The 16,036-nt window shown below is 36.5% G+C and overlaps 1 protein-coding gene across 1 annotated transcript in view; it reads left to right on the top strand.

Annotated features, from left to right (window-relative positions):
- LOC126426625 (zinc finger protein 98-like) overlaps positions 1–16,036 on the top strand; it is an 81,408-nt gene that overhangs the window by 12,539 nt on the left and 52,833 nt on the right. Inside the window, exon 3 of the mRNA XM_050088514.1 lies at positions 9,347–9,433. Coding sequence (XP_049944471.1) covers positions 9,347–9,433 — 87 coding nt within the window. The remainder of the gene's footprint in view (positions 1–9,346; positions 9,434–16,036) is intronic.

Here is a 16,036-nt window from a genome sequence, read left to right as displayed (position 1 = left end):
ATGGGTGGATGTTGGTACTCAAATGGTTATTTTTCCACTTCACACTTAAAAATAATTTTTTCCTCACATTTGGTACTTAACTGCATGCAGATTATTTCAAATTTCAGTAACATGCGATGAGATAGAAGTAGATTTATCTCATTGCACATTACTGATTTTTTATGATGATAAATTTGAAATGTGTTACTGCCAGTGTTCTGTGGTGCATCTTTCTGGTGGGTCCTCTGTATGCAATATGAGATTTTGTAGCTAATTATTTCTAGTTTTCCTTCCAGTGTTCTCTGTGCAATGCTACTGTTAACGAAACTCTAGATCTTGTCTTGAATGCTTACACATTTTTCTAAGAGTAAGACGATTGCTTATTGAATGTATACGTGTGAGGCTACAAGTTCAAGTGTTGTGGGTTAGGTCCCAAGTATCACATGTCACTTTTTCACATATGGAAATTGTCTATGTGGAAAATGACGACACTGTACGTCCTCGTGTAACTTAATATGTTAGTGAGTTTAGAAGTTGGAGGAAGCCAGTGGCATACTGCATCCAGTAAGACAGTGCCTGCTAGAGCACTAATGTGTTAATAACTACCTCCAGGTTGAAGAAAGCTCTACTTTTACTTTGCGTTTGCATTTAGTTTTTGTGACGTTTGACATGTGTTTTCCTCAGTACCAAAATTAGGTGACCCACAATTTATCTTCAGTTACCTGCTTATTGTCTTTACAGGTGATTTTCTAACCTAAAAAATTCATTCTGCATATAACCTACTATTTGGTTAGCTTCTTCTTGACCATAGTGCCCTCATGGTCTTTAGAGGCATACCCTATCATCTTCTACCGAATAACACAGGTCAGAAAATAGGGAACTAAGATCATCATAAAATAAAATAAAAATGTTCTTATTGGAGCCTTCAACTTGGCACAGGCATAATATATAGTGATTGGGACAGGAAGAGAAACATTGTTTTCTATAAAGTAAAGAAGTGTAGCTTGTGAGTGGAGTTCTACAAAACGGACATGAAATTTTGTTGTTCAACAACATTGTTTCATAGGTAGAGGCATGTTGATCAGCCAAACTAACTCAAAGGAACATAATTTAGTTGCAGATGATAATCTATCAGTACATAGAAAAATATTGAGGATCATACATAACCTAACCATGCAGAAAAATTAGATAATGATGGAACACCACATCTCAGATGTATTAGATTAGATGGAACCTTGGCAAACACAAGACGCTGACATGTCTCTTGTGCCATGTACATTTATACTCAATATATTTTGTTTCTCTAATCTTGTTACATAAATAACTTCTAGTTGGAAGTATCATTTGATGATGTAGGGATATGCATCACTTCTCTGTAGTGGTATGTATTTCCACATTTCTTCATAGTGGTGTGTATCACCACACAAGGCTGCTGTTTGCTTGAGAGTCTTGGATTTCCCAGTGATCAGCAACCCCTCACTACTTGATTGGATGCTCTAGGGCAGTATTCTTCAGGCCCAACAGGTGAAGTGAGTTGTGTTGGTTTGGGTGTCCAATCAACAACACTCAGCACATCTTGTCTCTTAATAAGGCAAACATGAATAATCTTGAAGCCAGTGTCCTCCCTTTCCTTTTGGGTGAAAAAAGTCAGCAATGTCAAGCACATTGGAAAGCTTATGGACCTGTGGCATCTTGACTGGAACTCCAGGGGCTTCTGTTGTTTCTTAGTCATTGCCATGGAGACCTGGTAAGTGCAGGTACTTGAGATGTACATATGTTACTTTGAAATGGCTTTAATGTGCCCATATTAATAACATAGTTCCTAAAGCCAACAACTCATATGGAGAGGTTTATTAGCTAAACTTTACAAATGATGGTCCACGTACTGCACATGGTTATGGTAAAAAGTAGATACTTGTAAAATAACTCTGAAGTGGTTTGGTGACAGGCAATGGGAGGATATTACATCATAGACAATGCACAGCTGTTAACAAGCTCAGTCATGCTGTTAACATACAACATAATCATTTTTTGTATGGCCTTTCCTTCACAGAATGCTTTTGACACATACCGATGATTCTGTTAATGTTATATAATCATATATGTGGCTATACAGATCACATGTGCAACATTGATTTTGAAATTTTATTAATAATTATATCTGGTATACAAATCTTGGTTTTGGTGAGTGGTATTGTGTGGATAGTCCTGTCTTCATGTTCTTTTGCTGCTCGCAAGAGGTTTTTGTATTGGGGTGTCGAGCAGTGTTTCACTGTATCTCTTCAAATATTAAGAGCTTTCTCTCAGAGGTGGAATCTACGTTGTGACAGACTGATATATAGCCTACTCAGAGGTTTAGGTTAGCCTGGAAACCGACAGTCTTCTTTTCCATTATTTCCTGTTTTTGCACAGAGTTCTGCAGGATACAAATAAATATCAGTGTTTGAATTATGTAATACATTTATATCGGATATGAGAAAGTTCCAGAACATCGTTCTAGAATAAGTTATATCGAGTATGTTCGAGGAGTATTGATTGTGGTGACAGCTATGTTTGTGTATATATGCGTGAGTGATGAGGCGCAATAGATAGTCTTTGTGTGTCTTTTGTAAAGTGAACATATGTATATTTTAATAAAGTATTTTATAAGTAAAAGTGTGAACGTGATTCAAAACATGGTAGCAGAGCGTGGTTATTGAAAAGAAAAGTAGAAGTTAAATATTATATTGTGGCCGTCGCGTGTTATTCAGAAAGTTCGACATGGCTGATAGAACTATTCCTGTATTTGATGGCGAGGACTATGGGAACTGGAAGCAGCGGATAATCATGTACCTAAAAATGAAGAAATGCCATACAGTGACTACGAAGGCAAAAGTGAGTTCAGACAACGAAACGTGGGATGAAGAGGACTTGAAGGCTATCAACTATATTTATGGTGCAATCACAAATAAGCAACTAGAATTCGTGAGTGACAGAGAAAGTGCTTTCGAGATCATGAAGAAATTTGATGAATTATATTCGAAAGAGTCTACAGCCCTTCAAATATTATGCAGAAACAAGTTGGACAAATTGAGGTTAAGTGATTACAGTGATATGGGGACATTTTTCAGTGCATTTGAAAAAACTGTAAATGAGCTGAAATCTGCAGGCGCTAAAGTAACGGAAAAGGAGAAGTTAAATTATATGCTGCGAACGTTACCAGAGTCAATGAGCTATATTGGGGACTTAGTGGACGTCTTGGAGGAAGAGGACCAGACAGTTGAATACGTTAAAAGTAAGATTCAATTATTGAATGCAAAAACTGGAAATGAAGAGGTAAAATCAAATGCATTTCACACAGAAAGAAAATTGAATTCAAGAAATCAGAAGCAAGTATGTTATCGATGCGGCAAAGCAGGTCACTTCAAACGAGATTGTAACCAGGGAAGACCAAGTAACAGAGGCACATGGCATCGTGGAGTACATTTTCAAAGTAGCGACAGAGGCAATGGAAATATGCAGCGTGGAGGCTATAGCAATGTACAATGTGGAAATTATGGCAACATGCAGCGTGGAGGTTATGGCAGCAGGCAACGTGGTCGAGGAGAGGAGCATGGTTTTAGCAGCGGTCGGCATCACAGCAAGCAAGGTTACCATCAGAGTGATCATGGTATGAGTAGTTTTATAACAGAGGTTAATTCTATGATAGGTCAAAATAGAACAGTAGAGTCAAGTAACAACAATCAAATTCAAATCAATTGGTTATTAGACAGTGGCTGTACTGATCATGTTATTAATAATGAGGAATATTTTTCTAATAGTATAACTTCAAAACAACCTATAAATGTAAAAATTGCTGATGGAAAAATTTTGCAAGCTACTAAAGTTGGTAATGTAATTAGTAATTTTCCTGTCTATGATCAAATGGTTCCAATTGATATGCGAGATGTTTTCTTTGTAAAAGACATAGACAAAAACTTGATCAGTTATGCAAAAATTACAGATAATCACAAAATTGTATCGGTAGGGAATAATGCTAAAATTTTTAATAAAGCTAATGGATTGATTGCGATTGCATGGAAAGAGAGTCGGTTGTATAAAATGAGTAGTACTATTAATAAAGGAGAAGTTAATGTTAATGTTATGAGTAAAGACAATAATATGACAACAAAGGAAAAATGGCACCGCATTTTGGGACATGTTAATTTCAATTATCTAAATACTTTATGTAAACATAAATTGTTAGATGGGGTTCCTTCAGAGCTAGAATCAGAATTTATGAAATGTAAAATCTGTATTGGAAACAAAATGCATAATGTTCCTTTTAAAAATAATAGAACCAAAGCAAAAGAAATCTTAGAAATTGTTCACACAGATCTAAATGAGCCTCACTCAACTACTGGAATGCATGGGCAAAGATATTTTCTTTCTTTCATTGATGATTACAGTAAGGCAGCTCGTGTTTACACCATAAAATCTAAAGATCAAGTATAAAATTGTTTTGTAGAGTATATTAATGAAGTTGAGAATCTCACTGGGAAAACTGTTAAAAAGATAAGATGTGACAATGGGAAGGAATATTTAAATGAAAATGTCTATTAATTTGTGAGACAAAAAGGAATTGTATTGAATGCTTGTCCACCTTATGTGCATGAGCTTAATGGTACTGCTGAAAGGTATAACAGATCCATCATGGACATGTCTCGGTGTCTGCTAGCCGAAGCGCGAGTAGACACGAGATTTTGGCCTGAAGTGGTTTGTGCAGCAGCGTACCTCAAAAACAGAACTTTAGCTAACACCATTGAAAAGAAAACTCCTTATGAGATATTACTGGGGAAAAGACCTAATGTTAATCATTTGAAGTTTTATGGGAATAGAGTTTTTGTAAGAGTACCTGAGCAACTGAGGAAGTCGAAATGGGATAGGAAAGCCGATTTGGGGGTTTTAATGGGTTATTGTGAAGTAGGCTACAGAGTGCTAATAAATAATAAGATAGTTGTAGCTCGACATGTGCACATTGTTGAAAGTGGTGTTAAATGTATTGGGTTTAAAGATTATGATTCAGTAGGTGAATATTCTAGTGATTCTGAACACGAAAGTATAGAAAATGAAACTGAACTAATAGAAAAACAGAAGGAAATTGAGAAAAATGAAAAGCTTTCTGATAATCATGAACCAGAGAAAGTACTTGAGTTGAGGAGATCATCTAGAGAAAGAAAACCAAAAATATTAAATGATAATGTTTGCAGCAATTTTATTTATGTAAACTTTTGCAGTGCAAATAGTCCGGAAAGCTTTGAGGGGCGATTAACAGCGCCGAATCAAATTATTGGGAAAAAGCGATGAATAAGGAAATTGTTTGAACAAAAACAAAACATGGAAATTAGTAGATAAACCAGTTGATAAAGAAGCCATTGATGTAAAGTGGGTTTTCACAAAGAAATCAGGAAGTGTTTACAAAGCAAGATTAGTTGTCAGGGGGTTTCAACAAAAAGAAGTCGTTGAGGATATTTATTCTCCAGTAACCAATATGCAAACATTAAAGATTTTGTTGTCATACTGTTGTCAAGAAGGTTTGGTTATAGAACAAATGGACGTGGAGACTGCGTTTCTAAATTGTAAAGTTTTATCTGAAGTTTATGTAAAGCAGTCAAGAGGATATGATGATGGTATGGATAGAGTCTGTAAATTGTATAAAGCATTGTATGGTTTGTGAGAAAGCTCACGAGCTTGGTACAATTGTCTTGACGAGTTTTTAAGAAGTTTAGTTTTTAAAAGGAGTAAATATGATTATTGTCTTTATGTATTGCGAGATGGAGATGTCTTGATTTATTTGATTATTTTTGTCGACGATTTGCTCATTTGCTGTGTGAGAAAAGAAAAAATTGTTAAGATTAAGAACTTATTGTCAAAACGATTTAATATGAAAGATTTAGGTGGGGTAAAAAGATATCTTGGCATCGATATTAATTATGATTGTGAAACAAGAGTTATGAGTTTGAGTCAAGAAAAATATATTGATTCGTTAGCTGCGAAATATAAAATTGAAGATTCGATCTTGTACAAAACTCCAATGGAAGTAAATTTAAAGTTAGAACAAGCGTATGAAGATTGTAATGACGTTAGATATAGAAACTTGATAGGTGCACTCTTGTACGTAAGTTCGGGTACTAGACCAGATATTAGCTATAGTGTGAATTACTTGAGCAGATTCCAAAGTTGTTACAGTAGTACTCATTTTAAATATGCTTCGAGAATTTTGAAATATTTATATTTAACTAAAGATTTGAAATTAAACTATTGTAGGAATGAAAGTGCTGAGATATTAGATTGTTTTGTGGATTCAGATTGGACAGGTGATAGTGTGGATAGAAAGTCAACTTCTGGTTATGTAATTAGATTATTTGGTAATGTTGTATTTTGGAAGTCAAGAAAACAAGCGAGTGTTACAAAGGCTTCAACTTTCGCAGAATATGTAGCATTGTCTGAAGCTGTAAGCGGGGTGAAACTTGTACATGATATTTTAGACATTTTTAATGTTAAATTTGAAAAACCTATTGTCATATATGAAGATAATTCAGGAGCATTAAATATAGCGAAGTTTGGTAATTTCACAAAGAATTCAAAATTCATAGAAGTGCATTACCATTTTGTGAATGAGTATTATTTACAGGGACTCATTGATATTGTTAAAGTAGATTCAAATGAAAATGTTGCAGATATATTCACAAAGTCGTTATGTAAAGCAAAATTCATTAAAATTAGGAATATGTTAAACATCGCAATATAAATGTAAGGAGGTGTGTTGGAATTATGTAATACATTTATATTGGATATGAGAAAGTTCCAGAACATCGTTCTAGAATAAGTTATATCGAGTATGTTCGAGAAGTATTGATTGTGGTGACAGCTATGTTTGTGTATATATGCATGAGTGATGAGGCGCAATAGATAGCCTTCGTGTGTCTTTTGTAAAGTGAACATATGTATATTTTAATAAAGTATTTTATAAGTAAAAGTGTGAATGTGATTCAAAACAATCAGAAACAAAAGAACAAAAATAATTGCTGAAAACCCAGTGTTACATTAAGTGTTACATGTTTGTTTCCCCCCTGCAAGCAGGTTTTTTCTTTGAAAATTCAGTTTGATCCCACTCTAGCACTTGATATGTCAAGATAGTTGTTAGGTTGAATACTGTGTTTGTCTTGCCATTCAATCAAAAATATTATGTCAATGGCTACACCAATTGGCTTTTCAGCCATCATAGTTTCCCATTACAGCATGCAACAGGTGTTACTAATATAAACTTTGGGGTTAGGGAGGCAGGGGGATGGCCCATCAAAAAGTTGTATCAACTAATGTTGGGTTGTCATATTTTCCTCCAGTGTTGCCGGTGCATAACTTCATTTCTTGTCTCAGGTGTTTCTTAACTTTATGAATAAGAACTTTGCAAAGAACTTATTTGGCTTCCATGTGCAGAACATAAAGAAGTTGGATGCATTGAACTATCTTACTGCATCAGTGTTTGCACATTGACAATTGGTAAAAACAAAGTGCCATCTTCAAACTTACATCTGTAAAAGCATCTGCTGGCTGCACTGATCTACATTGCACTGTGACTCACCCCACACTGCTGTTACTACTAGTTTTTTTATTGTGGTTGTTTGTTACATCATAACATTGAGTCAAATGACCTCTATGTCATAATTATAATCTGCCATATGACTTACATTAAATTTCGTGTAATTTAAAGTTCTGCTGTTAGACAAGTGTAGTGAATACATTCAAATGTCTAAATGACATTTGGAGCCATCAGAAACCGCCAGTTCTGTTTTTGTGTAAATTTTATTTATAATATATTGATTGAACTAGGCTGAAAGGGGGCTGGAAGGACTGAAACCATAAAAAAATGAATTTAACTTAAGTTCTGAAATAAGAATCAAGAAATGCTATTGTGATGTATGTCAAGAGATTTGATGTGAATTCCATTTGAACTAGTTTCAGTTATGAGCTTCAATAAATATTAGTAGTGTCAGATATAATATCTACAAAGGAAACAAAAGTGAATATTTGCAGTACACAGTGAGAACTGACATAGTAAAAATAATTTAAATAACAGGGTAGAGGAATAAAATTTAAAGCTAATCAAATACTGTAACAAAAAGCTTGGGTTACATAGAACTAACTTCTGTGTTGTAAAATTTTACATTTTACTTCATGAAGGAGTTTCCATCTGAACCAGTAAAACACATATAACGAGCGAGAGCTTGCAGTTGATCTTGGACTTGCGAAGATAGTGGAGAGTTCAATGGAATTGCATCACATGCTTGAAGCCATTGACCACACCACACACTTCACCAAGCATTTTACAGACAATTGGCCAGTTTCGCCTGCTCCTTTGCACTAGAAACATAAAAGGTTCTGGATTTGGTGTCATACATAAGACACACAGTTCAGTTTAGTAATGTTACTGGAGTTTCTCAGTCATGCAATTGCAAATATATTAGTAATAATTCATGTTGCCATCTACATAAACACTGTGAGTAATCAGCATCTTCCATTCATTAGCAAATATAGTGCATTTCTATGCACATAAATTTATCAAATTCTTCACAATAATGAATCAGTGTTGCAGTAAAGCAGTAGAAATGTCAAAAATTTGTCACATAGTATGATGTACTCAATGATACAGAAATTTCTACCTGCTTATGCAAATCCTGACGTGCTCAGTGCCCTATGTCAATGCTGGCGACTGTGACCATCCCCAGCAAAAATGCCTCAAATAAAATTACAATCGTGGCACACTATTTAAATGTTCAAATAAAGCATGAAAAGGGATGATAGTGGTACTGGTGAAAAGGAGAAAAAGTCATGATATTTTAGATAGTGTGGTGTGTAATTTTGTCTTGAAAGGAAGTGGTATTGTATTAGTGCATTTTTCTGCCTCCCTTGCAAGGTAAGGAAAATTTTAGTTGAGAAAAATGACATGTCCTGTGTGTGTGTGTGTGTGTGTGTGTGTGTGTGTGTGTGTGTGTAGCAGCAGCAGCAGCTGCTTGGTAAGGATGAAATAATTTCTGTTATTTGATTTATATCTATCTGATGTGTCTACCTCTAAATTAAACGGAGCTTTAGTTTGAAATGTTTATCATGTATAATTGTTGTGTATTATTGTTTTTCTGACATGTTCTGCATCCTGTAGGAACTCAGCAATATGGCTCAATTGGAGTGAAAATAAATCTAATCTAATGTGACAGACATTTTCTTGTTACATATGGCCTGTAAGTGAATACATCTGACCAATAGCTTTTTAGCCCTGCATGATGTGTAACCACCACTGAAGTGCAAGGGACAGATGCTTTGAATGTGCCATCATTCTTTCTTTTTTCAGTTTGATGAAGATCCACTAAAGATGCCTAGTCTTCATATAAAGCATGACCCAGAACTGAAAGAGGATTTGGATGGCACTGAACATCATGTAAGTTTTCACATCGGTGATTCATCGTGCATGAAGTACAGTATGAACATCTTGTAATGCAATGGGTGCAGTAAATCTCAGTGATCATAAATGATGAAACATTAAAACATGGGATAGTAGCACTTCTCCAGAATATTTTGGGAGCACAGAATATTTGGGGAGCAAAATAACTGATAATGGTCGAAGTAGATAGGATATAAAATGTAGACTAAAGTGATGTGGTGTTACAGAAGAATGCTGAAGATTAGATAGGTAGATCACATAACTAATAAGGAGGTATTGAATAGGATTGTGGAGAACAGAAGTTTGTGGCACAACTTGACTAGAAGAAGGGATTGGTTGGTAGGACATGTTCTGAGGCATCAAGGGATCACCAATTTATTACTGGAGGGCAGGGTGGAGGGTAAAAATCGTAGAGGGAGACCATGAGATGAATACACTAAGCAGATTCAGAAGGATGTAGGTTGCAGTAGGTACTGGGAGATGAAGCAGCTTGCACAGGATAGAGTAGCATGGAGAGCTGCATCAAACCAGTCTCAGGACTGAAGACCACAACAACAAACAACATGTTTCCATAGGAGCCCTGATTTTTTTCCCTCCGTCTTCTAAAGCCTTCTGAGATGTATGTTGGTGTCTATGTATCATTCTGCAGTCAGTTACAAAGCTTGTTATCTGAACTTTCTAACCAGCAGATTGCAAGAACATGTTCCTTCCATGGGAACTTCAAAATACTGCCTAGTTCCATTCACACAGGTCCCACTACCTGTGTAGCCACTTCCTGTTTATAGTGGACCCTGACCTATTAAGCAGAAACCTAACACCCTATGGTGCAAGTCAAGGAATCTTCAGCCTACATGGTTGAAGAACCATCTGGACCCCTGATTGAAGCCACCCACTGGCCTCTGTAACACAGTCAGTTATGTATACAATACTACAGATGGTGAGCTCTGCCTTCATCTCGCAACCAAGACTTGGTCTTTACTTCTTCAGCTATCCACTCAGAACCATAGAGAATCTCTTCCAATCCAACGCAACACACATTTTTGTTCCAACATGAGCCACCATCTGCACTTGGCAGCACCCTTTGTTCTTTATGGTATCTGGAAGCACCCATTTCCCTTCTAGAATAATTCCTTGCAAAATATCTAGTGATACGCACACGATGCACACTGGATTCCTTGCCCTCCTTGGCAGCCATAACCCCTAATGTTGGAAGTCCCAACTACCAGTAAACCCACCCTCTGTGAATGCCCAGACCTTGTGGGCTTGCTCTGGAAAAGAGGAGTGCCTTCACCTGGCTCAGGGATTTCATAAGCCACAAATAGCACCCAGACTCTGTTTGTCATACAATCTGTAGTGGCAGTCAGATAGACCCCTCAGAAATTATTTTGTTGGAGCTACCAACCACTCGACCACAGGTGAGGGGGTAAGCTCCAGTGCAGGCAGTACTGAGGAGGGCCACAGTAGTGGACCAATTGGGGGATGTGTGGGACATGGTAGAAATCTAGTATCCAATAGTGATGCCCATTGGCAACAACATGAAGCTGTGTGACTGAAGCCAACACCAGCTGGAGTTGTTTGTTAAGAGTCACCAAATTGGCTCAAATCTGAATAGAGCAATCAGTCCTTATTCATATCAAAGATTCAAAACTGCACACTACACAGTTATTAGGATGCTAGACTATGCCTGGTAAGTATTCAGACATGCAAGAAATTAGGAACTAAACATTATCCACACAGATAACTGAAAATAAGTCGCTGCTGTTTGAGGCTTGTAAATAAAATTTGCAAACAAATAGGGTACTCACCTGATCTGCTGCAGCACCTGAGATGGGCACTCTGGTGCTCTAGCCAAACTGACCCAGTCAAAGGAAAGCAAAACCAAGTAAATGCCAGTGTGATACAGGGATCAGCAAAAGTGTCAGTAGAAGTACTCCACAGCTCACTGTGGAATGACCAGTTCTCATGAAACAACACAAGCGCTAGCCCTACCTGGGGAATGTGTCACATGGTCAGTTACAGCAACCATCAACTTCATCCAGATAGGACACCACCCACTTCCAAGTGCTTTACCAAGCTCACTCCTGTTTTAGAATTTCATTATAGTCTCCTTTAAACCATTTAATGGCATTGGTCCTCACCTTGGCTTCTACTCTGTCAATGCAGCACTGTAATTCCTGCTATTCACAGAAAACATTTTCACTAACAGACCATGGTCTCACTTGACAGCAATACTGTTCACTCATGTTATGTCTTGTCAAATGACAGCATGGATGTCATAGTGTCAGACAATCAGTGTGAATTGTATAGTGTCAAATTTTACACCTCGTGTCCAAAGTTGGAAGTGATTTTTTTTTTTTCCCAGTGAAAACCTGTTCCCCAGTAATGCAGCTACAGAGTTTTGCTTTGATATGATGATTAATGTCCACACTGGACCTGTGTGAGTAGCTGCTCTTTAATTACAACCACATAGTGCTAAAGCCTCATATGTATAGCTCCCATTCGTGTCTTGTCAAAATTAGATTTATTGCAGCTTTCATGAAGGCATTTAAATAGTCATTCTTCCTGTGCTCCATATGTGAATAGTCTGGGGAAAAAGCCAGTGGGATGTTACCTCTGCCATGCACTTCACAGTGGTTTGCAGAGTTAATATGTGAATGCAGACAGACCTCTCAAATTTATATAACACTGTAAGTACCAATTCATTATTTTTACCATGATGTGCCACTGATACCTGTTGATTCAAACCGATATCATAAACATTCTTCATACTTCTTATTACATGCCATAATTGATTACTCTAACAATCCTTGTGGACCACAAAATGATTTGTTTTTATTTTGTGTTACTTCCTCAATGCTTAAACTAACATTCTTGATTGGCATTATCACAAATTACATTCAATTGCTACACTTTTTTTTCAAAAAAGATACTTAACTTTGGTTGGTTTCTGTTCACCCAATATGTATGGTTGTATAGGTGTTATAGGTGTCTCAGCACAGTCTTCATTCCCATATCAAAATATTGCTTTATTTTCTCCCTTTTATGTACATTGCCATTTAGTGATGGACTGGTACATGGCATTTTGCTTTAACAATGCGTAATGTAGTTACTTTAAATTCAATGGCAGTTACAAACTCATTCATATGAAATGTAACCATGCATGTATGGATCACACTAGATCCTGGTCAGTTTTTAGTACTTACAGTAACTGGCCATACCACATCAGTATGTTTTGAAATAAATAGGTATGGATACCATTTCAATCAATCAATTTCTTCAAATGAAATAAATACTTCAGACTGGTAGCTTCCCAATCCAACCTACGAACAGAACAGTGCATTGCAGTTCTGTTACTTTATGACCCAACATAGAAGTGCAGTAGCTCAGCAAATATTTCATTCTTTGCTTTATATTGATTCTCCAAAGACCTACAATCCATTAAAATTCCTATATTGCGAAACACCACAGTTTCAGATAATACTGTAAATACATATCATTTATTATTTTCACCATTATGTTTCCACTAAAAACGTTGCTTCCAAACTATGTAATGAAATTTCTCCATACTTTTATGAAATACAATCATTGATTTCTCAAACAATCCTTGATCATAAAATGCTTTGTTTCTATCCTATGTTATTTCCTCAATGTATAAATTAATGTTGGTGATGTATACAGTCATCTTTTAGAACAAAGAGTCCTGGCAAGGAGTTAGTAATCACTCGACTTACATTCAGTTGGCAATAAACAGCTCTGTGCTGATCGTTGCCATGAAGCCAGCGGAAGGTGGCAGTTGACCCTGAACAATAGAATCTGTGAAGTCCTCCACATCAGAATGGTAAAACTCCACTAAATTTTGGGTTTACGTAATAAAACATACCGATTTAATGGTTGTGGATCCAAGAAAACACCCAGAGACTCAGGGACTACAATTACAAAAACCTTAACTTCACATAAAAAATGTTGTGGGGGAGATGAACTGAACTGTGAGTTTTATTGGCAGTCCAATTAGAAGGTGCAACAAATCTAGTAGACTATCTATGCTATGCTTGTCTGCTGTCCTCTGGAGTATTGCTGTACAGTGTGGGATTCTCATCAGGTAGGATTAATGGAGGGGACCGAGAAAGTTCAAAGGAGGACAGAATATTTTGTATTATTGCAAAATAGGGGATAAAGTGTAATGTATGGTATGAGTTAGGGTGGCAAACAGAACAAAGGCATTTTTCTTTGTATTGAGTTCATGTCTTAAAATTTCAATCACAGACTTTTTTCCTCCAAATGACAAAATACTTTTTGACATCCACCTACATCAGGAAAAATGATGATAAATAAGGAGTCAGGGCATACACAAAGTGAATTGGTAACTAATGTGTCTAGATAATCTCATCACTGCTAGATTAGTCTCTGGCTCGCCATCCATACACGTGCAAGTAGTCTCAAGGGGCAAACATACACTGGTGATCTCTGGGCCATTTTCTGTACTGCAATATGATTGAGATGTTGAGCTCAGAAAGAGGAAAAGGTGTTGTTATTGCGTCATGCATAGCTTGGGGTAAGTATTTATAGAAATGGAAAAAAAAGAAGGAAAAACATAAAGTGAAGGTGTTACGTGGAATGTTGGATATTTTATAGTCATTATTATTATTTATTCTTACAACATTTTTTATCAAACCCCTACTCTGTTTTAGCTAAGTAATCCTTCAATGTATAAAATGAATTACATAACATGTACTTTTTAGCTGCCTTTTTTAAGTAAGTGATTTTTGCAATTTCTTTAATTTATTGTGCAGTGATATTCCTTGGTAGAAATGCTGCTTTGTGTTTTATGTTTATTTTTTCTTGGTAAATGTAAGTTGAGTCTATCTCTTGTTGCATGGTTATGGACAGAGCTGTTTGTGCGGTTACTACCAATGTTATTTTTGATGTGTACATCTGACTGGTAAATGTATTCACATGGAGCAGTTAAAATCCCCATTGTTCTGAACACGTCTTCACAATGAGCTCGACTACTATTTTTGGTTATTATTCTTATGGCTCTTTTCTGGAGTTTGAAAATCGTGTTCATATTTTGTGCATTTGTTCCCCAAAAAGAATACCATAGCTAATAATTGAGTGTACACATGAATAGTATGTAACTAAAAGACACTTCATGTTAACCCTGATAATAGGATTCTAAGGGCATAACAAGCTGATGACATTTGGTTTGCAAGTACTTTTGTGTGTTCACACCATTTCAACTGAGAAACAATATTCATTCCTAGTAATTTTGTATTTGTTGCAGTCTATAGAGATGCCATATACATTTAACTTAATGTTGCCATTTTTCCTCTTCAAACTGAAATTCATTGCATTAGTTTTCTTATTGTTCATTGTCACTTTATTATTTATTGACCAATCATAAACTTCCTTCAGATTTTCATTTGCTTTCTCAGCAAGGAGTTCTCATGTTTTCTCAGTGACTATAATATTGCTGTCATCAGCGAAGAGGATTCTTTCACCATGAGTAACACTATCTGGAAATCATTGATGTATATCAGGAACAGCATTGGTCCTAATATGCTACCTTGCAGAACCCCTATTTTAATGTAGTTTGGTTCTAGTAAGTGTTGTACTAAATCTTAAGATCTATTTGAGGTATGTGTTCTCTCTACTCTATGTACCTTATCTGTTAGGTATGAGCGAAACATTATTACTAATGCTTCTAATTTATTTAAGAGAATCGTGTGGTCGACCGTATCAAATGCCTTAGAAAGACCCAAAAATATGCCTGTGACACACTCATCTTTATCAAGAGCATCAAGTACAACTTTTGCGAATTCTACTATGGCTGACTCATATTTTTGCCACTTCGGAAACCAAACTGTGATTCAGTGAAAAGATTATATTTATTCAGGTAATTCATTTATCTGCCTTTCATAATTGCTTCTATTATTTTTGAGAATGCTGACAACAGGGAAATGGGCCAGTAATTTTCATATTCACATTGCTATCCTTACACACTAAATCCCTTGTTTTTCTAGTTTTTTTGAAAAATGTTTTATTTTGATTTCTGGTAGATATCGTTTGTAGGCTTGTAGGTCAGGGAATGATTCGATGTGTGACTTTACTGTTGTTACTTGACAGAGATGGTCTGATAGTCAGAGATCTTTTGCAGCTACATCACATTTTTCCCTGTCCATATTTGTGGCCACATAGTCAATTACCCCCCCCCCCTCCCCCATGAACCATGGACCTTGCCGTTGGTGGGGAGGCTTGCATGCCTCAGCGATATAGATAGCCGTACTGTAGGTGCAACCACAAAGGAGGGGTATCTGTTGAGAGGCCAGACAAACATGTGGTTCCTGAAGAGGGGCAGCAGCCTTTTCAGTAGTTGCAAGGGCAACAGTCTGGATGATTGACAGATCTGGATGATTGACAGATCTGGCCTTGTAACAATAACCAAAACGGCCTTGCTGTGCTGGTACTGCGAACGGCTGAAAGCAAGGGGAAACTACAGCCGTAATTTTTCCCGAGGGCATGCAGCTTTACTGTATGATTACATGATGATGGCGTCCTCTTGGGTAAAATATTCCGGAGGTAAAATAGTCCCCCATTTGGATC

Source organism: Schistocerca serialis, chromosome 11, assembly GCF_023864345.2.
Source record: "Schistocerca serialis cubense isolate TAMUIC-IGC-003099 chromosome 11, iqSchSeri2.2, whole genome shotgun sequence".
NCBI lineage: Eukaryota > Metazoa > Arthropoda > Insecta > Orthoptera > Acrididae > Schistocerca > Schistocerca serialis.
The sequence above is the reverse complement of the archived record's forward strand: the minus strand, read 5'-3'. Positions and strand labels throughout refer to the sequence as shown.